Here is a 27,387-nt window from a genome sequence, read left to right as displayed (position 1 = left end):
TGTCTCCGAGATTCTAGATGTTTGAGACCTTGTCTCTTACTCACTTCACCTGTGTCAGTTATACTTCCTTTGCTTACCAAAGTAATACAGACATTTAAACTTAACAGTAATATGGAATATATCCCTGGGTGGCTCAGTGGTTTAGCGCCTGCCTTTGGCCCAGGGCGCGATCCTGAAGTCCCGGGTTCAAGTCCCGCGTCGGGCTCCTGGCATGGAGCCTGCTTCTCCCTCCTCCTGTGTCTCTGCCCCTCTCTCTCTCTCTCTCTCTCTCTCTCTCTCTGTCTATCATAAATAATAAATAAATAAATATTTTTAAAAAATTAAAAAAAATAAAATGAGAAAGTCCTTCTAGTACCCTTGTAACACACTCCCTTGTTGCTGTTCCTGTATCTCCCCCCTCAGAAAAGCATTATTAACCATTTAGTGTATATTTCTTGGTTTAGGGAGAAGGGAAGTTGATTCTCTCTGTACTGTATTGTTATAGTTTTACAAAAAATGTGGTCATACTTCATTCTTTTTGCAACTTGCTTTTATGCACTATTTAATTAATATGTATCAGATATAGTTCAATGTCAGTATATAGACTTAACTGATTTTTAATTTTTTTTATTAAGTAATGCATGCTTTTTATGTTTTAGAAAATGGAGGCAGCATAGAAGTGTATAAAGACTAAATAAAGTCTTTGTTCCCCAACCCTATGCTCTCTCACTCACCAGAAGTATCATAGTTTCTTTGTTTGTAATTCAAATGCTGCTGCCTTACAACTTGCCTTTCTGACTTAATATGCCATGGATAGCTTTCCAACTCAGTATGTATAGCTCTACACCATTAAGTGTTTAGATAGTATTTCTTTGTGTGGATGTATCATATTTTATTTAACCACTTTCTTGTTGACGGGTTAGTATTGTGTGTGTGGATAATTTTTTTTAAAGAACATAATTATATTAACTGTATGTTAGCTAGTTTTTTAAGATTTAATATATTGTGGACATTCACATGTCAGCAAATGTTAATATTAAGCCATATAAGTTTTGTTCGTTTTCTCATACATCATCCTTCTGTTTCTACAGAAGATTTGTCTACTAGTATCTCTGTATCTAATTGTCAGATCCAAGAAAATGTGGTAAGTAAACATTAGTGAAAATATGCAAATTGGGTAATTAAAATAGGTAAAATAAGATGTGAAAATCTTATTAGAAAATAAGCTCAAGAGACAAAAAAACCAAACTCTTAAATACAAACTGGTGGTTGCCAGAGGGGAGTTGGGTGGGGGATAGGTAAAATAGATAAAGGAAATTAAGGATACATTGATCTTGATGAGCACTGAGAAACCTTTAGAATTGTAAATCACTATATTGTTCACCTGAAACTAATAGAGCAATATATGTTAATTATACTTGAATTAAAAAAAATGTTTATAGGCCAAAGTAATGAGCAATTGGCCTAAAGACACTCACTAGATTTTGTGGCTAATTACTTCTCTAAGGAGTTCTGCTTTATGAAGGAAACTAAGGCAGGTTTTTTTTAAACTGTGAAAATAAAGATAACTTTTTCTCAAGTGATAGTAGAATGTTACATAGTGATAGACTAGTTCAAAGAGAACGGAGGGATTACTTCACACTGGGTCAGGAGGGTAAGCTTCCTAAAGGAAGTGAAACCTGAGCAGTACCACAAGGAGGGACAGGAATTTCAGATGAGGGTGGGGAACAGTAGTAGTTTGTGCAAGTGCAGGGACCTGGATGGGCAAATAGAAGGAAGCAGGACATACAAGACTTTTAAGGAATAGTGAATAGCATGTTGGGGATTATAACAGGAGTCAGCATAATTTCTATGAAGAAATAGATAGTAAATATTTTAGGCTTTGGAGACCATACCCAATTACTTGATTCTGCCATGGTAGTGAGAAGGCGTTCATAGGCAGTACATGAAAGAATGAGCATGACTGTGCCCCAATATAACTTTATTTGTGGACACTTGAATTTGAATTTTACATCATTTTCACATGTCAGAAAATACTATTATTTTCCCCTTTGTAACCATTTAAAATGTAAAGTTTGTTCTTATATATCAGGAGCCTGTACAGAAAGCCAGCAGGCTGGATTTTTGGCCTACAAACTAATTTACCAACCCTGGATTAGAAAGAAAAAAGGCTAGAAAAAGAAGTCATAAAATAGTTCATTGGCTATATATAAATTTCTCTGATAAAAATCTCTTGCCATCTTCAACTTGGGGCATCCAGCTACAGCGCTGTAGCATATAGATGTTGGCTTTTCTAAGATTGCAGTGAAAACTGGATATCCAGTAGTGGATATCCAGGAAATAGAGGGTTTCAAGGAGATGTAATCTGTATATCTCTTGTTGTAGTGGTAGGTAGAACAGATACCAGATTCTTGGGGAGGGAAAGAGGAATAATACAAACACGAGATCACTAACTTTGAAGGATCTCCCAGGAACTTGAGGGACATGCCCATTCATTGCCGAGAACAGAAAAGGTTCAGAGCTGGTCTTTGTGAGAAAACTTTTCTATCAGTTTTTATATGAATAGTGGATGTTCCCTCATCTATTCTGATTAGAACCAAAATTTGGTTGGTTAAACAAAAAGCTGATTAAAGTTGGGAAGCATATAAAAATGATTCTTATAAACCTTAAAATTTTTCATTATACCTTAAAACATGCATATATGCACATTGATTGATTTGCTTTTGTCACAGAGCTGAGATTTTTTTCTTTAAGTATGGGTCTGCTAAGTAGAGTTCCACTTGGTCTATCTTGCATCAACCACATCGTATGTAGTAATACAGTTCTGATGCTAATCACCCTGATTTTGTGCAGACTCCACAGGTTAAGGGCACAGTTCCTAACAAGGCTGCCTTTATTTGAGACACCAGCCACAAGTACAGAGGTCCAGAGTTCACCCGTACTTCTGACCAATTGGCTACAGATTCAGAGGATTCCCATGAACCCACACTGAGGTTCAGTAATTCATTAGAATGACTCAGAACCTAGGGAAAGTGCTGGACTTAGGATTACAGCTTTATTTAAAAAGGATAAAATTCCAGACCAGCCAACCAAAGACACATAGGATGCAGTCTGGGAGAGTTCTGAATGTAGAGCTTCTGCATTCTCTCCCTGAAATCAGGACATGCAAATCTACCAGCACATTGATGTGTCACTAGCCTGGAAAATTATCTGGCCTTAGTGTCCAAAGTTTTTATTAGAGTTTCATTAAGGAGGCATGATTGACTGAATCTTTGGCCACATGATTGAACTCATTCTCCTACTCCCCTCTGCCTCCCTTGAGTTTGGACTGGTTCGAAGCCCCAACACTCTTGGTTGATCTTTCTGGTGACCCTACCCCATCCTGAATCATCTTGTTAGCATACTTCAGGTGTGATCCAAAGGGCTCACGAATGACATAATGTAAGAAACTCCTATGAATTGGGAAATTCCAAGGATTTAGGGTCTCTTTTAGGAACCAGGGACAAAGGCCAGTCAAATTCTTATTATACAACAATGCCCGTAATGCATTCTCTATAATTTCCAATTTTTGTTTCTTTAAAGTAGAACCAGGGATACTTGTGAATTATTCTGGAAACAGAATTCTCACTCCCCCAATCTTTATTTTGCTCACAAATAAATTGACAGCAGTTGGTTTGGTATCTCATCTTTATGGAGTTTCTTTTTTTCTTTTTTAAGAGTTATTTATTTAGAAAGAGAGAATATAAACAGGAGGGAGAGAGGGAGAGAGAATCTCAAGCAGACCCTACACTGAACACGGAGCCCCACACCAGGCTCAGTCTCACTGCCCTGAGATCATGACCTGAGCAGAAACCAAGAGTTGGATGCTTAACTGACTGAGCCACCCAGACACCCCTTTATGGAGTTTCTAAAACTACCTAGTTTTCATAGTAATCTCTCATGTTTCATTGACTTAAAAAGTATATATATTTAAATTTTTGCAGTAATTAAACTCTGTGATCTGTAACAAGTACATTTGGAATAATGGGTTTGGGAACATGTTCAGTTTAAAGAGTCACTCTTTGGGACACCACCCCCAGTTTGTTAGGCTACTGTAGACATCAGTCAGTGTGTGCTCTTCAGAGGGAATGGGGAGAGTACAGGTTGTTCTGGTGAATGAGTAAAGAACAGGTGTTAGGAGAGCTTCTACAAATATGTAGTACTTATTTGACCCTGGTATGTCCTCAATTATTTACCTTTTTAATAGATTTTACTGTTTCTCTAATACATTATAAGCCTCTTACCTAGGTCTGTTTTACAAATTAGCTGCCTTTTACAGAGTCCTCTATACAGTTAGGGCTCAATAAATGTTGATGACAATCATAAAATCACAGGCATTTTTTAAATTAGGAGGAATCCTAGAGATGTAGAATACTTTTATACAGATGAGAAAGCCAAGTCCCAGGGAAGTCAACAATTTAGGATTACCTAATTTCAACAGAAATTAGGAAATCAGATTTATGGAATTACTGATTTTTATATGCTGGGCACTGGACTTGACACTTGATATATATCTTTCATTTAATTTACTTAAAAATCCAGTGAATTAGATGTTATGTATCACCTTTACCAGTGAGAAATTGAGGTCTGTGCAATTCTGTTTATTCAGTTGAGTTACTGCCATGAAACAGGCACTTGGAGGGGAGTGTAACACCCTCCATGCCGACTGTGGCACATACCCAGACAGAGACTCCTGACTGAAGCACCAGGGAGAGGACTGGAGAGCGCCCTCCAAAGATATTCCCACAGCAACAGCCAGCACCAAGAAGGAAGGGAGGGAGGGGAGAAGATTGAAGAGGGATCTAAGTTACAGACTTTCTCACACATAACCCTTTCCATCAGGCTTTCAAAATGAGCTTAATCTCAGTAATATGAACCTTCTGAGTTTTTCTCTCAAATCAAAGATAGCAAATCTCCTTAATGGTGAAATAGGGAAAATTTTGTTCTTAATTTTTTTTTGTTAACTTTTTATGGGGCATTACTTAATAAATACAAGATTTTCTTTTATTCAAAACTTTTTCCCCTCAAAGGCCTTCTTACAGAATAGATTATACTTGTATGTCAAGAGCCATAGTATTAAAATTGGGCTTTTCTAGGACATGGGAAGTCTGTTCATAAAATATTTGTTAGGAAATTTAGCTGCCTCTCAGAAACAAAAATATCTTAAAGTATTTTGAAAAGAGAGATGTTGACAGTGTTAAATAGAGGGAAATAATGCTGCTTACCCTTTCCTAAATAGGACATTAGCACTGTTTACCAGATCTTTGCCGACGAGGTGCTTGGTTCAGGCCAGTTTGGTATCGTCTATGGAGGTAAGTGACTGCAGGCCCATTTGTCTGCTGTTCGCATGAATGTTGTATCAGATCCAAAGACCTGCAATATCATGTGGCTCATGATATTGGCAGAGTCATTTAAGCTCACTGTGCCTAGTATCTTCATCTGTTTAATGGAGCTTACAAAACTTGACCTGCATTGTTCACAAGGTTGTTAATTAAGCCTGATACACGTAAAAGTACTTTTATAAGCTATAATCCAAGGTATAAAAGAAAAGTAATATTAAATCCTAGTCCTCCCTTGCTGCCTTAAGTGGCCTTTCTGCCTCAACACTTGCTCTCACATGTGGTTAAATAACTGTGCTGACTCAGTGAGTCTAGAATAAAATTAGTTCACTGATACAATGTTTCTATCTTGACAGTATCTGAAGACTAAGAGTAGTTAACTATCATTTATTTAATAAGGTAGACTATTTTTCAGCAAAAAAGTTGATTCAAATTTCCTGGCATTTCAGGTATGCCTTTATTAGGGGCAACTATTATTAAGGGAAAATAATAATTTACTTCTTAAAGAGTAAAGGAGAAGGAACAAAATCAGCCAAAAAAAGAAATCTAAGAGTAAATAAATACATATCAGTTTCAGTCTTTGGACAATGTCCCAATAAAGCTTTTATATTGTATATGAGCTGTCAATTTGCTTTTTTCTATACCTTTTTGTTTTTTAATAGGAAAACATAGAAAAACTGGAAGGGATGTGGCTATTAAAGTAATTGATAAGATGAGGTTCCCCACAAAACAGGAAAGTCAACTCCGTAATGAAGTGGCTATTTTACAGGTAAAAAAAAACCCAAGTTGCTTTGTATTGGTTTTAATTTTTGATTTGTGGATTTTTAAATGCAAGTCTTTTTAGAGCTGATAAGAAAAAAAGCTTGTTTTTTCTTCTGCTTTCATCTTATGACCTTTGGGCTCAGTGAGAGGCTGGTGGGCATCTACATTAAATCCTTATGTCTTTTTTTTTTTTTTAAAGGGAAAAATTAAATTACAGTCCTCTAGGAGTTATAAGAATTGCCATTATGATAGTTTGTTTAGAACACATTTTCATAAGTAAAATCTTAATAACAACAAAGTAAGAATTTATTCTTAATTCATCACTCCAGAAGCTCAAAATACTTGGATACTTCTGTTACCACATTTGGCTTAGGAGGTCAGTGCTGTACCCATGCAGTGCTCACAGATGATGGTGCTTGGTTGACATAGCAATTGCTGTAAAAATAAATGCTTAAAAATTGTGTGCCTTTTCACAGTAGCATTTGTTATTTTATTAATTTAAAACTCTAAAGACTTAATTTTATAATACCATTAAGGTATATTTTTAAATATATATTAGTAATGACCTAACTTTCATTAAATAAATTACCATTTTCATTTAACATTTTTACCTCTTTTGGGGGTCATCAAGAAGACTTAAATTTAGTTTTATCTTTATTTGTATGAATATCATATAAATTATAATATGCAAACGTCTATTCATTGTGTAGCTTTTGCATAATATTTAAGAAATCATGGTAATATAATAGTTAATGCTGTCAGAACCCCATTTGCTTGTGAGTGAAGTTCAAGAAGACAAAACCTACTGAACTTAAGGCTTCCTTGAAGAAGCAGGTAAGAAACTTACAAACACACGATTCATTTTACATGTATTACATTATTGGTTACCAGCAATGACATTTGCCTCCTGTGTTTTTCAGAGGAGTGATAATCAAAAGATTGTGGTCTACAAGCTACTTATGGTCCCTTCAAGGTCACTTCCTCCTGTACAACTGTCTTCATATAGAATATTAATAGCATTCGGACTGTATTAGAATGTGAATATTGTTAGTGATCTTTTTTCATATCTAATTCTGGAATCTTGTTCATTGTCCCACTAATATAACAAAAATAAATAAATATTAAGGATATATTATAAGGCTTGATTCATCCTTGCCACTCTGATCACAGACAAATCTCTGAACTAAACACTAAAGTTTTTTTGGCCATGTTTTATCAACTGTGGCTCATAATGTTTAAATTTAGGGAATTCTGGGTAATGCACAGGGCAACAATGGTAGTATAGCCTTCTGTAGCAATTTTTATTAGTTTAAAACTCCTAAGATTTAATTTTATAATACTTCTTTTTCATTGGTACTACCATACAGGGAATATGGTTAAGTAATTGTAGAATGTCTCCAAATATACTATTTTCATCTTAAATTTAATACCATGCTTTTCGTTGTAGATTCTCTTCAAAGTGTTTATATACAAATTTACATTTTTATATTTAGTTAATGACTTACTTTGTGCCAGAAACTGTACTTATTAATAAGTACTTTTTCTTAACATCACCCAAGGAAGAGGACAGGTTTAGAGTTTGTTTGGTTTTTTTTTTTAAGATTTTATTTATTTATTCATGAGAGTCACACAGAGAAAGAGGCAGAGATACAGGCAGAGGGAGAAGCGGGCTCCATGCAGGGAGCCCGATGTGGGACTCGATCCCGGGTCTCCAGGATCATACCCTGGGCGAAGGCTGCACTAAACCGCTGAGCCACCTGGGCTGCCCAGGTTTAGAGTTTCAATCTGTCTACAAACCACATGCTGTTTCTACTCTACCACACTGGACCTGCTGTGTGTGTATGTGTGCGCACGTGTGCGCACATATGTAAAATCGTGACTTTATTTCCTTTGCAATGTATAAATTCAACAAATTCTTCTATATATAAAGATCAGCTTTAGTCTACTTTGTGTTTGAATTACAATTCTCTTAGAACAATCTGAATGTGGTAAAAACATTCTTTAAAGGAAATTTTTTTCCAAATAGCAACTCATTTGCTGAAATTCATTACACAGGATTTAGTCATATGGGCATTTCAGCTAGACTGTTGCATATGGGTTGAAAGGAACTTACTACACTTATATACTCCACCCTTTGGTTCCCCCCTCCCCTCCCAGCTGTGTCATCCTTACTTTCCAGTCTTTGCCCCTGATTCTTCTTGTATGTAGTCCTCATTAAACAAACCTAAAAGGCTGGCTAATGCCAGCCTGATAGTTGATTCTGGTACTGTAAGTTACCTGCAGCTCCACTGACTTCCACAGTTTTTCTTCCCTATGTCCTCACCTTTATAAAGAAAGGCTATAGCACAAAGACTAAGCATACTACTGAGACTACAGTTTTGGCCTTTCCAGTGGCAGGGAGAATCAATTACAGAATCAGTGATTAAGGAATGATCTTATAGTTAACCCAGAAACATCCAGCCTCGCTCTTGAGTGCTTGGTGATAAACTCTGTATTTCTATCAATTTAAAAGAAAGGAGGACATGGGGTGCCTGGGTAGCTCAGTCAGTTGGGCGCCTGCTTTTGGCTCAGGTGGTGATCCCGGGTCCTGGGATCAAGTCTTGGATTGGGCTCCCTGCTCCATGGGGAGCCTGCCCTCTGTCTCTGCTTCCCTCCCTCTCTTTCTGTCTCATGAATAAATAGAATCTTCAAAAAAAAAAAAAAAAAAAGAAAAGAAGACATGACATTTTTGAACATCTGCAGATACTGTTAGGCTGAACCAAAATCTCTTGGAAAAGGTCCCAGTGTAGACACTACTTTCAAGAAACTGAGTCTCTTTTCTGAATGATGGCCCCACTGACTGTCTCCCTATTCCTTAAACATGTCAGATATGGTCCTGTCTCAAGGACTTTGCTTTAGCTATTCCCTCTGTCTGGAATGCCGTGTGTCATTTGCTAATGAGGCCCATGCATTCTGTTCAGCATTACACCCATCCACCCCTACCTCCTTACTTTTTCTTCTCTCCATAGCATTTACCACCTTCATACTGGGTAGTTTACTAGTTTATCACCTATTATCTATCCCACCTTGCTAGAATAAGCTTCACAAGATGAGAGGTACTTGTCAGTTTTGTTTACTCTTGAATCCAGACTACCTACATAGTACCAAGAGCATAGCAAATACTCACTTAACATTTATTGAATAAATATGTTTATATGGAGCATTACCTATAACATATTGTTAAATTTTTTAAATAGAAATGTGGACTGGTTCCATTTGTATAGTTTCTTAGGGTAATGTGTAATTTGCACATATGTACATCAGTTATGTAAAGAAAAGGATCCATACCTACATAAACTGTCAACATGGCTACATCTGGCTGAGGAGTATATTGTGAGGCAGGAAAGAAAGGAAGGCTTTTTACTTGTGTTTCATAGGGATATGGTAATATATCTTTTGCTCTTGCCTGAAAAGGGTTGGTTATAGAGTAGTAATGGGAGAAAATGTGTGGTGCTCTCATGACTGCCTATGAAAATGAGAAAAATGTTATGAGAAATTTCAAAGAGAAATTTCTGGTTTTAACACTGTGGTGTATAAATTCACCATTTTTCCCCTTCTCAGAAGTCACCTAAAAGCTACAAGAAAAATAATAGAGAAAAAAATTTAAAACTTATAAAAATAGAAGAAAGCTCAGACCTATAAAATAGGTAGAGGAGTTTTTCCAGAAACACTGGAAATGGAGCCAGGGGTGCATGCAGGAAGAGGCACCACATTAAGTGCTGTTTTTGCTGGCACTTTCTGATATCTGCAATTGTGATATCCTCTCTAGCTGCCTCCTCAAATAGAAGAAAGCCAAGGGGGTCATGATCTTATCAGATTTAATTCAAGGGAAGACACAGTAAGTGAAGGGAAGAAGGGCACTTTAGTAGTGGAAGAGAGCAGATTACACCAAATAGCGGCATTATAAAGGAAAACTAGAGAGGCGGCAGGGAGAAACTGAAAAGCACATTAGGAGTCTTGGCAGATGAAGTAGCCAAAGCTAACAACATGGAAGGCCTAAACAGTATAAGGTAATCTAACCACTTTATACTAAAGTCTGTACCCTAAAAATCAAAGAACAGAGAGTACCCCATTCATTCAAAACAGCAGGATGAATAGTATCCTTTGATCCTAATGCAATAAAACTAGAAATAAATGACAAAATTGGAGAACAGAAAGCTCCCACCACCTGACAAAAAAAAATTTTTTTAATAACTTAAAGAGCAAAATGAAGATTTCAGAGTATTTAAAAAATAATCATGAAAATACTGTATATCAGTTTTTGGACAATTGCTCAAAAAATTTATAACCTCAAATATTTACACAAGAATGAATGAAAATAAATGAATTAAGAATCAAACTCAAGAGGTTAAAGAATGAACAATAAAGGAAAGCAAAAATAAGAAAGAACATCTTGGGGAGATGACCACAACTACTGAAAAAAAAAACCTAAAGGCATTTTACGATGCTGCCTTGTCCAGTTCTATCAGATAAATTTGAAAACCTGGAGAAAATGATTCTCAAAGTATAATTTACCAAAAGACTCCAGAGGAAATGGGACATTTAAATAAACAGAGAAAGTTAAGAGACAATGTTACAGAATACTTCTTTCTATCTTTGTGTGTGTATACCATTTACCAGCAGGTAGGAGGAAAGAAACTTACAACTATAGCATGGGGACAGCCAACCACACTTCCAACTCTAGGTTTTTTTGTTTTTGTTTTTGTTTTCCAACTCTAGGTTGATCAAAGTTGTAATATTCTGAATCTTTCCCTGCTCACTGCTATTTTCACTGTAGAAATGTGTCACTTTTAATTTAGCTGCTTGGAATACCATCTCATTACATTGTTTTAAATGGATTAGTAAACAATATTTATTTTGCACTTGCTAGTCATTTTTTAAAGCACCATGATTCAGACATTGAGCTAAAATGACTAAGTCTCTGCTGTCAGGGAACTTACTGGCTACAAAGTAAGATACATACACTTGGCACAGTACCATGGGATAAGTACTGCTGCATGTATATATAGTATTAGATGGAAACTACTGCAATCGTCCTAGAAAGAGGTAATGTGAGCTGAAATTAAAGCAGCTACAGTGAGAATTGAGAGATGATGGCAGATTCAAAAAACATTTTAGAGATGGTGCTCAATTTCACATAAGCCAAAAAGTTATGTCTTAGCATAATTAGTACCTATAATAAGGATAAAAGCATAAAAAATACATTTCTAATAATAAAGAGTAAAAGCTTAAACACTTAGGCCAATAGAGCATATTAAAATTGAAATGAAGCCATATTATTGAAGATAGGAAGGGGTAAGCAGAGGAATAGATTTGTGTTCAGGAATAAAAAGCTGTTGAATATTTTTGAGCATTGCTGACGTATCATGATAATCTGCTTCTGAGGAAAGTTTTTTGTTCTTGTTGTTGTTGTTGTTAACCAATAAGGTAGATTGCTTTTTTATTAGCAGAAACAGGAGATGATGGAGGTAGAGATCTTGAGCCCAAAAGAAGGAAAAGCAAATGGAAGTAAGATTGAAAATCCAGACTTAGATAAATAACTACCTAAAAATTGGAACCAGCTCTTGAGCACAGACCTCCACAGACACAGCCCCAGAGAGCCAAAGTTCTGTGTAATTGGCTAAATTTGACTGGCAATTGGTGTCTATTTATGGACAGTATAAAATTAGCATTGTGTCAGGAGACTAAAAAGATGAGAAAGAAGAAAATGTAGTAATGGACAAGGGCACTTAGGTAATCAATTGGGAAGACAGCCTTTCCCCTCAGTGCATCCACTCCAGTACAGATCTTGGAAAATCCAAATCCAGGATCCTGTTTGTTTGCTTTTACTGCTTATTTTTCTATGCTGTTTTTCTTTCTGTGCCATGTACTCCATACAATTAATTGTAGTACAGTTAGATATTTGCATAGTAAAACTATTTCTCTACTTAAGTTGGTTATATAAATATCCTTGCAACTCTTCAGAATTTGCACCATCCTGGGATTGTAAACCTGGAATGTATGTTTGAAACTCCAGAACGAGTTTTTGTGGTAATGGAAAAGCTACATGGAGATATGTTGGAAATGATTCTATCCAGTGAGAAAAGTCGACTTCCAGAACGAATTACCAAATTCATGGTCACACAGGTATTTTAACCCTCCCCCCCTTTTTTTTTTGAAACGAGAATACTTGAAAACAGAAAATTAAATAGCAGTGCTTTTTACATATAAGGATATTGTGGGAATTAACCTTGAAGAACAGATTAACACTTCAGTTAAAACTTGATGAACTGTCGTGGCCTTTACAAATTACCATACCATTTAAGAGGTCAGATGGGGATTCAGCTATGATTTTTACCAGGCACTGAAAAAATTCTGTTTTCTTCAATAACAGATCCTTGTTGCCTTGAGGAATCTCCATTTTAAGAATATTGTACACTGTGATTTAAAGCCAGAAAATGTGCTGCTTGCATCAGCAGAGCCATTTCCTCAGGTAAGATACTTTCTAGAACCTTGTTAAGTACCTGACATTACAGAGCACCCGTGTAATGAAAGGAAGTGCTATAGGTTCAGATATATCACTATCTTAACAGAAGTAATTAGCCTGTAACCACCAGTGAGGATTAGTACTTGAATAATTTGAACTCAGATCTTACTCATTGTTTATTTTCATTAAGACTTTTTAGACTTAACTGAACCTCAAGGTATAACGTTTTGCACATAGTGCAGTTCACTCTCCCTGTGCATTGGGAATGAAGGGAGGGATATCAATCTTGACTGGTGCCTGGTGCTCAGAACAAATTCCCCATAAAATAAAACAGGGTATAACTGTCAGTGGAGGACACTAGATTTTTTTTGGGGGGGGGCGGGGAGGAACTAGATTTTGAGGCAGGCTGCCCACTCCCCTTCCTCTTTATGGTATTTTATTTCAAACATTTTCACTAAAACCAATATAAGAATTATATTTCCTGTCCCTGCCATCACTCACACATGTATATCCCCTGTTTGTGTGTGTCCATAACTTATGTGTAATGCATGGATTTTTTTTACTTGGTTAATAAATTTCATTTCACTAAAGTGTTGACCTTGATCCAAATTTCATAACCTAGAAAATGGTTCATAAACCCAAAGTTTGAAACATTCTTCCTGAGGAATATGTTGGTAGTAGTACCCATAAATATTTTTCATGCTTATCATTGGTAAATTCTCCAATCAACTAGAATATCTTTTGCCAAACTGTTGTTTATATACATTTGAAAAATTCACAGTTAAACACTAAGATAGACTAAGACAGACTAAGGACAACTGACTTTTACTTGAATTAAATACAACTCAAACTGTCTTTTAAGAAGAAGATATACTGTTAAAAATTATTCAGCTCTTACAAGGAAATAATCCTGTTCTTTTATAATGCCTATATGGCTTAAAACGGATTCCCTGTCATTGTGAGGTAAAAAGGGTTCCCTCATAGTCGGTGTGATATTTTAAATAAGAGTGTTTCCACACATTATCATCTCATTTGGTTTTCAGAATTGTTGGGCAAAGGTTGCATACCCCTACAGTGAGACTAAAACTCCATCTTTCTGACCTCTGTTTTGAACAAAGGGAAAATAACGTCATTTACTTGTCATTCCTTCTTGCTCAAATGCTAGCCATGACCACACTTCCTTATTCAGTTGCCTACTGCCAAGGCATCTTTTATCAGGATGTTAGGGCATTTAACCAAAAAGAAGTTCACATGTCTTCATGGTCAATAATCCTGTTCCTCCAGTACTTAATCAGAAGGGAGCCACATTCGGTAATGACATAGAACACTATCATAAAAACATGCATGAGGCTCCATGTCCTAGAAATAGCAAGAAGCATTTGAATGAATGCACCTTCATCTTTGCTCTCCAGGCAATTTATACCATTAGTTTTTAGAAGCCAAATCCTCCCCCCCCCCTTTTTTTTTCAATTTATCATAATGCTTTTTGTGAAGACATTTGTGAGTCAGGGCATTTCCGCATTTCCTCTGTAAAGTACTTGGCATTTGCTTGTTCACAAATGTGACCTTACTCTCCAAAACCCAAACTTCTAGAAGATGTGCAGCAAGGTAAGTGTTTTGAGCTCTGCCAAGCTCATTACACTTCCAGAACGCTGTTCCCAAAAGGATATTGTAGTGATTGTGGCTACCTTCAGACAAAATTGTTGTCAAATCCAATATCTCACCAGCAATTGTTTGTTGCATAGTCATAGAAGACACCTTCGCTCTTGATCTTTCAAGCAATCTCTAGCATTGCTCTTCTATGGGCTACATTAATTCTATTTACTACACCTCAAGTTATTTGCCAACAGAGAGTAATCCTCGAGAATATAGATTCTAGGATTAAGGAAAATAAAGGGTCAGTTTTTAAATACCAACTTATTTTTCATTCGGCAAACATTTACTGAGTACCTTTGTGTTTCCAGGCACTGTGAGGTCACTGAGGATTCAAAAATGAAACACATAATTCTTGCTCACAGATAGAAAAGCAGCTCCTTAAAAGCCAAATGCTAAAAAATCAGCACTCTCCCATATCATCAAAAAACTTTGAGCACTTACACCACCAGTCTGGTTTTTGGCATTCTGGAAGCTAGAATTTATAAAGGTGTTTTTGTTTTTTTTTTTTTTAAAAGAAAGTATGAACGGCTTTCCTAGTGCTTATGTCAGTAATAGATCACAAGGTTATAAATGTATCTGCTTTTTTGGAAAAGGGTACTTTACAATTGCCCCATCTGCATTCATTTTTGTTCATAATCAGTAGTTGGCAGGTATGTTGAAATGATTCAGTATCATACTTAGGGGACAGGTGTATAGAGAGAGATAGATGAAAATGCAAAAATAACATCATCTTTTTATTGCCAGGTGAAGCTGTGTGACTTTGGTTTTGCACGCATCATTGGTGAAAAGTCATTCAGGAGATCTGTGGTAGGAACTCCAGCATACTTAGCCCCTGAAGTTCTCAGGAGCAAAGGTTACAACCGTTCTCTAGATATGTGGTCAGTGGGAGTTATCGTCTATGTGAGCCTCAGTGGCACATTTCCTTTTAATGAAGATGAAGATATAAATGACCAAATCCAAAATGCTGCATTTATGTACCCACCAAATCCGTGGAGAGAAATTTCTGGTGAAGGTAAAAAAAAAAAAAAAAAGCTTTAGCTCTGTGCCGTTTAGTCTAAAAATCTTTGTGATCCCAAATCAGCATGTCTCTCCTGTCTCATCAATTTCTCATATTCATCTTTCAATTCAGCCAATTTTTGAGCAGTCCTCCTTTTGCATGGTCTCTTCTCTAACTTCTGTCTAGTACCCAGGCATAGGGCTAATCCCATAGGACTATCTTAATGGTCCTGTCCACTAGATTCTTTCTTGGTCCTTCCCAGTCACTACTGCTGCCAAATCTGTGTTCAGGAAACATTACTTTTGTCTTTTTCTGCCCCAGACATCTTGGCCTCCCTTTAACCACGTTGCAGCTGTAGATCTGAGACAGCCTGAATTTACCTTCCATCCTCCCCTCCCTTGCCCCCCCTACAGAAAACCTGTCTACTCTTGCCAACTACTTTCTACATTTTGCTTGGGCCTTTCACCTGCCTACAGTCCCTCTGCCTCGCAGCTGAAATCCATGCAGTCACTCAAGGGCCCTTAACTCGTGGCTCATCTGTGAAGTCTTCCCTGAGCCCTTTCTCTAAACTTTGTAAGATAAATTTAGGCTACTAGCAGGAGAGATTTCTCCTTAAGTATTCTTTCTTTTCATAATTATTTTCAGAACCAGATTGTAAGCTAGTTACCTAGAATGAACTGTATAGACATTCACCAGTTTGTTTGCAGCCCTCCTGTGGCCCAGTCCTAGGAAGCAGGATACACACTGGTTTTCCCTGCCCAGTAAAGGTTTTTGAGCCTGCAAGCCTGGGTTCTATACCTATCAAGAATGCCTTGGCTATGCCTCTTTAGTTTGATACTACCAGGAAGGGCACACAATGTACTAAATGGTCCCATACTGAATAGAACCCTATTAGAGAATATCCCCACCTGGATTTAGCCAACCTTTGGAACAGGGGTCTTTTTGATTTTCCAAAAGTAGCAGGCCTAATCCTAGGAATTAACAGCCCATTAAACTGGTAAAGTTTGAGGAACAACATGTGAAGACAGTAACTAGCTTACTTGGTAATGAACAACTAATTGAAGTATATATGAGGGTTTCTCTTAGAGTTCCTGGGGGCAGTGTGGTGTGCAGACCCTCTCATATCGGAATCAATTAGTGAGTGTACGAAGACAAAAATGCCTGGCTATATCCCAGAGATTCCACTTCACCAGTGAGAAGGACACCAGGAATGCATTTTAGCAAATACCCCCCAAATAATTCTGATGCACATGGTGGATAACCACTTAAGGAACAGCGGATCAAAATGGGAAGTATTTGGAACACAGAGGAGTTCATAAAATACCTGTGGTATGCAGAAGAGAAACAGAACCGGTTATAATGTAAATCTTTCACTTGACTCATCCCTGGGTCCAGGCTTTTGTATCAGTATTTCAAATGTACCGTCACATAGGGCCGTAGTCAGTATGCAGTATGGTTTTGGTTTTGCAGCTGCTCCATTTCTTCAAGTAACTGGATAAAATAAGTATGCCAAGATCTCACCACATACACCGAACACCATGAAGGTGTTTGTGTAAAATCTTTTGAGTGTGAACTTGTGGTAATAAGTTACCATGTCAGTCTAGCCCTATCTACAGAGGCAAGGCAATAGCTTTGGCTCCTTTGCAGACCAAGCCAGGGACTAGGGAATGATGTCATTGGAAGGAAACAACAAATCAGTCTATAATCAGTTTTTTTTATTAATTTTAAAATAATAATAGCTAATGCTAAGCATGATTCTAAGCCCTTTACGTGTATTATTTCATCTTCTCAACAACCTCAGTTTACAGATGAGGAAACGGACAAATGGCAGCATGTAATAACTGACCCTCTGCCACATGCAATAAGTGGCTGCAAAGTTGACGCTTGAACCTGTGCTCTGTCCTGCCACCTTAACAAACAAACACCCTTCCTAAGATAGGTACTCTGTACGTTCAGTAGACATTTATGGATCACTGACCAGTCAAGGCTATGGCCTTGAGAAGCAAAACCCCTCAACTCTGTATTTCTGTGGATTGAATAGCCTTCCAGGCAGACTCCCAAGTTTGGTGTGCCCCATTACACCCAAATCCATGTGTCTGATTTTGTCTTTTCTCTTAGCAATTGATTTGATAAACAACCTACTTCAAGTGAAGATGAGAAAACGATACAGTGTGGATAAATCTCTTAGTCATCCCTGGCTGCAGGTAAAAAATATCTTTGGTGTGATCCTCATTTGAGCCACTCCTTGTAATTTGTCTTACCTAATGAAACTACTCTAAGACCAACAGATTCTCCTCATCTTAGAATACTATTAAGTGTTCTTCAGTGATTAATTTGTACTGTGGCTGCCTCTCTGGAAGTTGCAGTATATCACTGAAATGCAGAACTGATAGGTAATTAAACTCCCATGAACTGAAGCAGTGCTTTAGCTTTCTTATAGGACTGTATGTTTCATTTCGCCTTTTTGTAAGATAAGCATATTATTTTGTCAAATATATTTTACTTTTAAAACATCCACTAAAAGATTAATATTTGCACTGATGAGTTCAGAAAGGCCATTTAAAATGTTTGGCTTCATCCCCCAGAAGCTAGATTTGCCAAACAATACCCCCAAACTTCAGAGTAAAGAGAAGCTTCAAAACTATTTTAAAGGGAGTAGGGGTTAGAATTAACTTCACAACAAATGCAATCATAATTAGTCTCCATGATTATCAAATTATCCTGGTGATAGATTTTAAGTACTGTCCCCTCTTTTGAGAACTAAGGTGTGGGTGTAAGGTCAGAGTATAGAACAGAATGTTTTAATGATTATTATTAACCATTTCAGAAGCCTCAGGCAATTTTTTTTAATCGTAGAAACTAGTTACTTTATTAGAGAGTCTAAATTTGAAAAAGCATTTAACATTACTAATTTAAAATACTACAAATGGAACTTACTGTATAGCAAGTACTTGGCGTTGTCAATTTTGTGACTAGGATGCTAAGAAAAAAAAGTTCACAGTATTTTGTTTCCTTTATAGTGTGTAATCACTTCATTTTTCTTCTAGGACTATCAGACTTGGCTTGACCTTAGAGAGTTTGAAACTCGCATCGGCGAACGTTACATTACACATGAAAGTGATGATGCCCGCTGGGAAGTACATGCATACACCCACAATCTTGTGTACCCAAAGCACTTCATTATGGCTCCCAATCCAGATGACATGGAGGAAGATCCTTAATTATCAGTGAGCCTGACTACAGTAAGGAAGGATTTCATTTTATGGACTGATACTCCTACTTTGCTGCGCGACTGTTGTTCTTTGTAGGTGGTCATCTGCAAGGGTGCAAAGACATGGGGAAATCTAATAAGGAATTGGTGATTCCTGTCCTGTAGTTCATCGTGAGTAGGTGCAAGAGGGGAAACTGAGTAATAAATACAATGGAACCAAGATGAAGCTTTTCATAATTTTTATGGCATAAACAATGACTGGTTTTTTTGTATTTTTTCCTAATCCTTCACTTTAGTACTATAGTGGCATTTAATTTATCTTCCCTTTCCTGTTCTTACATTATTTTTTAAAAAGGAGAAAAAGGAAAGCTTAGAGTCCAACCATTGCATGTCTTGATCAAATCATGTTAAGTTTTAAGGTTGAAAAGGAGAAAAAGGAAAGCTTAGAGTCCAGCCATTGCATGTCTTGATCAAATCATGTTAAGTTTTAAGGTTGATTACTAACCAGGTTTGCATTTAATATATAACTGAGGAGGAGCCCCCAGCATGTGATTTCCTTTGAGGGCTCTAAACATTTGTTTAACCAGAGGCACACGGGGTTTTTCCTAGGCACCTAGAAATGTTTCCTAGATCCTAGGCTGTTTTACTTTTTTTTTTTTTAAGGTCAGTCAAAATTCCAAAACCATGATCCCCAACCTTTGATGCTAAATTCTTAATAGGTTCTCTACAACATAAAAATTAAGTTGTCACCTTTTGTGAGTTTGTTGTAACAGCCTCTAAGATAGTTTTGAACAATTGGTGTCACGGGACCAGGAGGAAGGCCTGCTGGTCTCTCTCTTCCTCACTCAGCTCCTCCACTTGCTGTGTACTCCTGTTCCCACTGACACCACTGTAATGCCACAACTGGTTTCCAACATTCAATGGCTATATATCCAAACCTTAATTACACAATTTATCTTTATGGAGTTGAATACTTTGAGGAAGAAAATTACTAAAAGGCCAGTGCAGGATCAGTTAATGCTACAGAGAAGAACAGCTAAGAGTGTATCCTTTTTTTTTCTTCCCTTAGCTTACTGGAAAGCTTTCCAGTATCTAGAATGTTTTTAAATCATTTTAAGCAGGTTGGGGGGGAGTGGATGGGGTGAAGCATCAAACACCCATTTTATTCTTTCATTTGCTCTGCTGATACTGTAGCCCTACTTTTACAGTTTGTTTTTTTTTAACATGTTAGTACCAGCAGCCAGCTAAAGTTTTTCTACTCAGATAAAATGTTGTTTAAGAGGTTAGACTTTTTTTAAAACTATGAAAAAGTTACTGTTTTCTCCTCCAAAAAAGTTTAAGATCTGGGACCACCCACTTATTAAAAAAAAAAAAAAAAACTAGTGGCTTTTTGTGTCTTCATTCCACAGTAATCACTGTAAACTTTTCTTATTCTCCTCAAAAAGAGCTAAAGATTTGGAGTCAGAAAATCCAGTATTAAGTCTTAGCTTCAATCTGTCTGAGCCTCAAGATCGTCAGTCTATAAAATGAACATCATAATTCTGGCCTATACTATCCTCACAGTGTTGTTGTGAAGATGGGCTAGTATGAAGATACTCAGTCAATAAACTAAAAAACTAAAGCGTTAACTGTCATTGCCCCACTGGATCTGAGGTAGCAAAGGAAAAGAATGTCCCTGTGTACAATCTAAGCCAGAGAGGGCCTTTGGGGGAGCCCTAAGCTACTGCCAAGGGAGTAGCCAACCTGCAGTCTGTGTTCTGAGATCTTTACGAATTTTTACCTACCCTCAAAAAAGCCACAAAGTGAGTGCATTATGGACTTCATCTCACAGATAGGAAACTGAGGCATAGGAAGATTAAGTAACCAGCTACTGAGGGTCACAGCATGTGAATGTGAACCCCGGCAGTGTGGCCCAGCCCCTCTGACCCCTGTGAATCACTGTGCTGCATTGCCTACCCATAAACCTATACAGGAAACAGTCTACAAGGTCTCTCAGTATTTCATTCCCCTATAGGAGTTTAAAACATGTAACCAAATTTTGCAAAACCTTTTAGAAATGTATTTTCTCTGTGATAAAGGAGGACTTCCCCAAATTTGTCCCAAGTAAATCTGTTAATATCAATGTGCTAAAATGGAGTAATTTTGAATCCCTAGGCATCCTTTTGTGGTTTTACTGCATAAGGTGAAAATTAACTGGAATGATGATGTTTGCTCTACTTATATAATCAAACTTTACAAGCCATGAAACTAATTGCACTCTTTTTTTGTTTATGTTGTTGAATGCCTAAGAAATTTTCTAAACAAAATTTGTAAAGGCACTGTCAGATATTTTGGAGTTGAGTCATTTACTCCAGATACTGTATAACCTGCATAGCCATTTTTGTCTTGAAGTTGTTTTTGTATAAGAAATAATTGTTAGAAACATTTGATAATGTACAAAGTAGTCTATAATGACACTGTTTAGTACATTTTTTATTTTTGTTACATCCCAATTTTTGTAAATATCCTCAAAGAAGCTTGATAATAAAATGTATTTCCATATCACCATACTTTTCCATGTGAAAACCTGAGCCTATCTCTAGTAGAGGTATCCAAAGAAAATTTTATTTGGTTTGTTATTTTCCCAGGCCTTGATAAAAGAACTATTTTGAAAATAGTGTTTGTAAATTGAATTAATGCTATATTTAAAACACTTTTTTTTTGACTACCTAAAATAAAAAACAATTCATTATTTTAATTTTATATGAAATTTGAGGTAATTATCTGGAGGTCTTATTTCTTGGCATGAAAGTTTAGAATAATTATGACTACAAATTTTTCAGGAGCTACCATCAAGTATTCAATTACTGTACCTGCTACAAGACTTACGTAAGCCAGATGCCATTCAAAGTGAACTTTCTAGGTTTTAAGATATACAAGGAATTGCCTGATTCCTTGGGCAATTGGGATTAATGGGATTAATGGGCAATTAATGGGATTGCCTCCCATTAATTATAAAACCTTAAAATAATCGAGAGGTGCCAATGTTGGGGACTTTCACCGTCCAGAAATTCTCCAACTCTTTGAAAAAAGAAAACATGGAAAAAAAAATAAGGGTGACTATAAATGGCCCAAGGCGAGGCAGCATATGAAAAATAAGCCCTCTATCTTCCTACTTTAGAGTGAGACACAGAATGCTGGTCCTGTTCTGAGTTAAAGCAAACAAGCAATAGAAAGCCAAGAGTTGACCACTCTGCCAGTAAACTTCCAAAAGAGTTACGCTATAAGTTCAAAACATATGGCTGATATTCTGGCTGATATTGTTTTCCTTTAATTTCATTTTAAGCTTATGTTGCCAATATAACAATTCTTCAGAAAGTCTATACTGGTATTAATATAAAGTTCTGTGAACCAAAAAAAGGGAACAGAACAAAAAACTTGACAGTTACCTGAAAATGACGGAGAATTAGCTCAAATCAAAAAATTATTCCTCCTATGTAGTCTACATTAACTCATATTTCAGGTACATGTTAGGTTTACTAGTTAGTTTTTTAAGATTTTATTTTGAAAGAACAGGAGTATAAGCAAGGGGAGAGGGAGAATCCTGAGTAGATGCTGCACTAAGTGCAGAGCCTGACATGGGGCTGGAGATCCCACAACTCCCAAAATCGTGACCTGAGCTAAAATCAAGAGTCAGACACTCCTCAGACTGAGTCACCCAGGCACCCCTAAATTTTTTAAATCTAATTGTTTTTCATTATAAGATTCACAGAAGCAGAGGGTAAAAAAATTACCACAAGGAACAAATCTCAACTCCTCCAACCCACTTCCACATTGGGATATTTAGTAGTGATTAATGGGCATCCTTTCCTTACTTTTTATATATAAGTAACTATCACAGAAAACAACCAGTCTACACTAATATATTAATTTCTATGAAATTACTTACAAGCATTTCTTTAAATGTAGCTTTTCCCCCAACAAAAATGGAATCATAACTATAAAACATTCTCCACTGTACCTTTTTTACTTTCACAGTCTTAGAGTTGGTTCAGAACATACTGCTCTACCTCATTTTTTTTTTTTAAATAATAAATGGATAGTTCTATTTAATCCATTCCCTGTGAAAGGCCGGTTAGGTTCTAGTTTTTGCTAATCAGTGTTCATATTTACTTTTAAAAATAAAAATACAGCAACTAGACTTACTACTTAAAGGACACTCAGTTTCACAATAACTTGTTTCATTAAGCTGAAAGCACACAACTGTGCCAGAAGCCAGAAACAACCTTAAAAGATCAATATTTATTTGTACTGTATAAGTTATTTTTATTGGCTATAAAGACATAAAATATTTATTTTACCTGTAATATATGAGACGTGTTCCCTTTATCTTAGTCAGACATAGGAGTAAAATGTCCACACAGGTCACCGCCAGGCAAGTTCACCAAACCCAGCTACAGGTGACACAGAGGGTTTTGACTGACATGTATTCATCGGATGGCTTCTACCATGAAGTCTCTGATGGGGTAGCAAGGCAAAAAAGTTAAATCTTTCTCCCATCTTCTTAGGATTCATTAACATATCATACCCCTGAAGTAACTGTTGCCTGGCTGGCTCATCTGATTTGTCTAAAAGAACCTGAAAAGAAAAAAACTTCTTAGTAAAAATAACCAGGAGGATTCCTAGTTACATGCAGCATTACTAATGGCCATTGGCTGCTCAATAAAGAGTGCTTCAGCTGGAATTTCTGATCACCTGCCTCAGAATCATGGGGTGCTTATTAAAACACAGATTGCTAAGAAGCAAACCTGTGGATTTGTATGTTTAACATTCCTAGGTGGTTTGATCTACACTGAAGGGTTAAGCTGTTTTCAGGACACTTCTGAAATTCATACCCATAAGCACAGTCCAGTTTTCTTAATCAATCTGAACACTATTCGAAGTCAGCCTCATGTGGAGTGTGGGATGAGTCCGAAGCAGCCCCACCCCCAGAGCAGTCTGGTTGCACTACACCCTACACTTCTGGAAAGACTACCCAAAATGTGCTAAACGAGAAGAGCACTGAGGCCAGGTGAACTTACTATTTTACATGTTTTTTTTTTTAAATACTACAAAATTAGAATATTTAATGATCACAAAATAAATCATTACCTTCAGTCGGACATCAATGCCCATATTTTTTAAAAATGTCTGTTGTTTTATTGGCCCCAGAGAAGCTACTTGTCCCTCTGCCATTCTGCGCAGGTAACTGAAGTCCACATCAGCTGTGAGATCTGCTGTTCCTGGGGCAGTCAGGACATCATGAAGCTTGTGGCCACAAAACCCCTTGAACATAATTTTTTAAATGATGAGTTTTTATTCCTTTATGGTTATCATTATCAAGATTAAAGACATGCTATCATTTGGCACATTTTACATAACTGAAAAAGAAAAACATAGCCTATGTGGTTTACAAACTCTTAATATGGTAGCACCTCTTCCGCAAATGAGATGCTATGTGGAAAATCCAATGGGAAGTGCAGCACTGAGTGCCTTGAGATGCTACCTTTCACGTTTCATTACTGCCTGTGGTGATGAAGTAGAGATCCCATCAGAGGTCCCATCAGAACTGAGTGCTGATCACCAGACTCTAGATGGCATTTGACAAAGCATATCCATCAACCACATGCATCAGAATCTCCTGAGAACGTGTTACTGCTCTTTGCCTAGGCCTAGTAAATCAGAATCCTGGAGGTAAGGCTAAGGAATCAGCATTTAAAAAAAAACAAAACAAAACACACACTCCAGAGTTTTTGGTTTTTTTGTTTTTTTGGTACAGTAAAATTCAAAATTGAGAACCACAGATCTAGAAAATGACTAACAGTATCTAGTTAAGTGTATCTCAATTCAGGTATACAGAACAGAATTGAAAAGGATGCTTAGGAAAAATAAAAATATATCTAGAAAGGAAAAAAGATTGAAAATATGATAGGAAAAGTCTGATTATAGTAACTATACCAAACCTGCAAAGTAGTATTTACGTTTTTTTTTAATGGAGGGGGAGAAATTCTTAAGAACTTGAAAATCTTCCCATTTGCATTATTTGGGTGCTAAGAAGGATCTATGTAGAACTAGGTTATGCAGCTTAAGGAAGAATGTACATGATTCACGCCCTGTTCCAAAGCCAGTCTGCACGATGAGATCCTACAGTTTGGGCAATTAAAATAGTATGAATTAAAATTCATAACAAATAATATAATATTACAAGGCTACACACCATAAAAACAAAAGGTAAAAATCTTCAATGAGCTGCAAACCTAACAACCTAGATCATACCAATTAACTTATGGTCAGTCATGTTCCTGAATCATACATACTCTGAAGGTATCGGTCTTCGTTCCATCATGACCATAGTCGGCAATCAGAGCAGCACCTCCAGTTAATGCAATGCGCTGAGAAAGCTCCTGAATAATAACGCCGGCCTCAGGACACACTTCCACGTGGTCTCTTATTTCATCACGCTAGTAAGAGAAGAGTTGAATCAAAATCCATCACTGAAAAGAATGGTTTCCTTAGGGTTTTCCTACAATGAGGATTTCTTAGTTACACTAAAAATAAATTCCTTCCCTATCCATTATGTTGTCTACACTCAACCTTTCACAGGACATCCTTTTTATTATACAGAACTCCCCAGTGCTGTGTTGCTGCCCACTAAGTTTATATTTTAATTCTAATCCTTTTTATTTTTTTTTAAGCAATTTTATTTGAGAGACTGAGAAAGAGAGAGAGAGAGCACAGTGGGAGAGGGAGAGGCAGACAACCCCTGAACGGAGAGGCTGATGCAGGACTCAATTCCAGGACCCCAAGATCATGACTTGAGTTGAAGGCAGACACCTAACCAACTGAGCCACCCAGGGAAACCTCTAATCCCTTTTATAAAAAGGCATATGTTCTCCCAAACTCCTAGATGGCCAATTCATTATCATTTTGTTTATAGTGATATTACTCTCATAATCATATTTCCCTGGGTTGAATGCATGGGAAAGGAGTTTTGTCTGCCTAGAACGGACACTCAACAATTTGTGCTGAAAGAACAAATGATATACACCTAATATAATAGGGACGCCTTGGTGGCTCAGTGGTTGGGCCTCTGCCTTCAGCTCAGGGCATGATCCTGGATTCTGGGATCGAGTCTTGCATGGGGCTCCCTGCGGGGAGCCTGCTTCTCACTCTGCCTATTCTCTGGCTCTCTCTCCATATCTGTCTCTCATGAATAAATAAAGTCTTTAAAAATAAATAAATAAATAAACCCAATATAATAAAATAGACCCTAGTAAGCAAGTATATTATGATGCCTTCTGCTGGGGCAAAAAGTATTCCAATGATACACCCTCTATTTAGAAACTTCAGCTTAGGGATCCCTGGGTGGCGCAGTGGTTTAGCGCCTGCCTTTGGCCCAGGGCGCGATCCTGGAGACCCGGGATTGAATCCCACGTCGGGCTCCCGGTGCATGGAGCCTGCTTCTCCCTCTGCCTATGTCTCTGCCTCTTTCTCTCTCTCTGTGTGACTATCATAAATAAATAAAAATTTTAAAAAAATTAAAAAAAAAGAAACTTCAGCTTATAAACTTGTCAATGTACCTGAGACCCTAATTTCCCGAGATGTTCAACTATTTACTGAAAGTGTCCTCAATATGTGCCTATTAATCTAAAAAGTGAAATGACAATATTGTAACTTGTCAACTTGACTAGTATATATGAAATTTCACTAATTTCTGAGAAAATAGTAAAAAACTCTTTTCTTCATTATAAAAACATACAATAACTTTTGCTCCTTCCTAACACCCCATTAAAAATGAAGTACTGGGGCACCTGGGTGGCTCACTCAGTTAGCTGGCCAACTCTTGGTTCCAAATTAGGTCACGATCTTGGGGTCCTGGGATCGAGCCCTGTGTCAGGCTCCTCACTCAGCAGAGTCTGCTTGAGGATTCCCTCTCTCCCTCTCCCTCTACTCCCTTTGCCCCACTCATGCTCTCTAAAATAAATCTTAAAAAAAAAAAAACAATAGGGACACGCGGGTGCCTCAGTTGGTTGAGTGTCTGCCTTTGGCTCGGGTCTTGATCCTGAGGTCCTGGGATTGAGTCCTACATCAGGCTCCCCAAGGGAAGCCTGCTTCTCCTCTGCCTATATCTTTGCCTCTCTCTGTGTGTCTCTCATGAATAAATAAAACCTTAAAAAAAAAAAAAAGTACTAACCTGCCCTGATCTTGTCTATAATGGCACAGAACTAATAGGTATGGAGTAACACACTTAGCTCTTGAGTCTCTGCTCTTCCTACTGCTTACTAGAAACAAGTTAAACTTTCAGAGTATTTCCTCATTATGTATATAATAGGCTTATTGTGAGGATTAAATCAAGCAATAAACTCCTTAGTCCCCAGTTCTATTAAATAAATTATTGTCGTTGAACTGTAAAACCTATGAGGTTAGCCAGTTTGGGCATAAGCTGACACACCTCAGCATACTGTGCTGACATTCTTACTATCTCAGACCACTCTTGAAGATGGCAGATTCTGTTACCATTTGCCCCATTAAAATGAGAGGGATTTTAAAAATTAAAAAAAAAAAAAAAAAAAAAGAGAGAGAGAGAGAGGTAAAGGGCAGCCCCGGTGACTCAGCGGTCTAGCGCCGCCTTCAGCCCAGGGTGTGATCCTGGAGACCAGGGATCGAGTCCCATGTTGGGACTGCTTCTCCCTCTGCCTCTGTGTGTGTGTCTCTTTCTCTGTGTCTCCCATGAATAAATAAATAAAATCTTAAAAAAAAAAAAATGAGAGGGAAAAATCATCACTTCCCGTGTCATAAGTGACTACTACTAAAGTCACACTGAAAACAATCACATCTCCCAGGGCCAAGGGGTCAGCTCCTGGTAGCTATGAATTTGCTT

The 27,387-nt window shown here is 37.2% G+C and overlaps 3 protein-coding genes across 7 annotated transcripts in view; 2 read left to right on the top strand and 1 right to left on the bottom strand.

Moving 5' to 3' along the window:
- LOC129510768 (60S ribosomal protein L31-like) overlaps nucleotides 1-15,309 on the top strand; it is a 255,999-nt gene extending 240,690 nt beyond the window's left edge. The window contains exon 2 of the mRNA XM_055326989.1: nucleotides 15,293-15,309. The gene's annotated coding sequence lies outside the window, so the exon portion shown is untranslated. The remainder of the gene's footprint in view (nucleotides 1-15,292) is intronic.
- The window catches only part of PRKD3 (protein kinase D3), an 89,986-nt gene extending 67,370 nt beyond the window's left edge, over nucleotides 1-22,616 (top strand). The window contains exons 12-19 of the mRNA XM_055326978.1: nucleotides 1,071-1,123; nucleotides 5,258-5,330; nucleotides 6,020-6,126; nucleotides 12,123-12,284; nucleotides 12,532-12,630; nucleotides 15,025-15,292; nucleotides 17,396-17,481; nucleotides 18,325-22,616. Coding sequence (XP_055182953.1) covers nucleotides 1,071-1,123; nucleotides 5,258-5,330; nucleotides 6,020-6,126; nucleotides 12,123-12,284; nucleotides 12,532-12,630; nucleotides 15,025-15,292; nucleotides 17,396-17,481; nucleotides 18,325-18,498 — 1,022 coding nt within the window. The 3' untranslated portion in view covers nucleotides 18,499-22,616. The remainder of the gene's footprint in view (nucleotides 1-1,070; nucleotides 1,124-5,257; nucleotides 5,331-6,019; nucleotides 6,127-12,122; nucleotides 12,285-12,531; nucleotides 12,631-15,024; nucleotides 15,293-17,395; nucleotides 17,482-18,324) is intronic.
- Nucleotides 1-27,387, bottom strand: part of NDUFAF7 (NADH:ubiquinone oxidoreductase complex assembly factor 7) — a 52,267-nt gene that overhangs the window by 8,522 nt on the left and 16,358 nt on the right. For 2 of the 5 annotated variants that reach the window (XM_055326979.1, XM_055326981.1), the window contains 3 exons: nucleotides 24,824-24,967; nucleotides 23,619-23,792; nucleotides 22,750-23,105 (listed from right to left, as the gene is read on the bottom strand). In XM_055326979.1, coding sequence (XP_055182954.1) covers nucleotides 22,893-23,105; nucleotides 23,619-23,792; nucleotides 24,824-24,967 — 531 coding nt within the window. In that variant the 3' untranslated portion in view covers nucleotides 22,750-22,892. Of the gene's footprint in view, nucleotides 1-15,310; nucleotides 16,769-22,749; nucleotides 23,106-23,618; nucleotides 23,793-24,823; nucleotides 24,968-27,387 lie in introns of those variants that run through there. The other 3 variants (XR_008664692.1, XR_008664691.1, XM_055326980.1) reach the window with 3 other exon arrangements.

The sequence above is a fragment of the Nyctereutes procyonoides genome, unplaced genomic scaffold (genome assembly GCF_905146905.1).
Source record: "Nyctereutes procyonoides isolate TBG_1078 unplaced genomic scaffold, NYPRO_anot_genome, whole genome shotgun sequence".
NCBI classification, from domain to species: domain Eukaryota; kingdom Metazoa; phylum Chordata; class Mammalia; order Carnivora; family Canidae; genus Nyctereutes; species Nyctereutes procyonoides.
The sequence above is the reverse complement of the archived record's forward strand: the minus strand, read 5'-3'. Positions and strand labels throughout refer to the sequence as shown.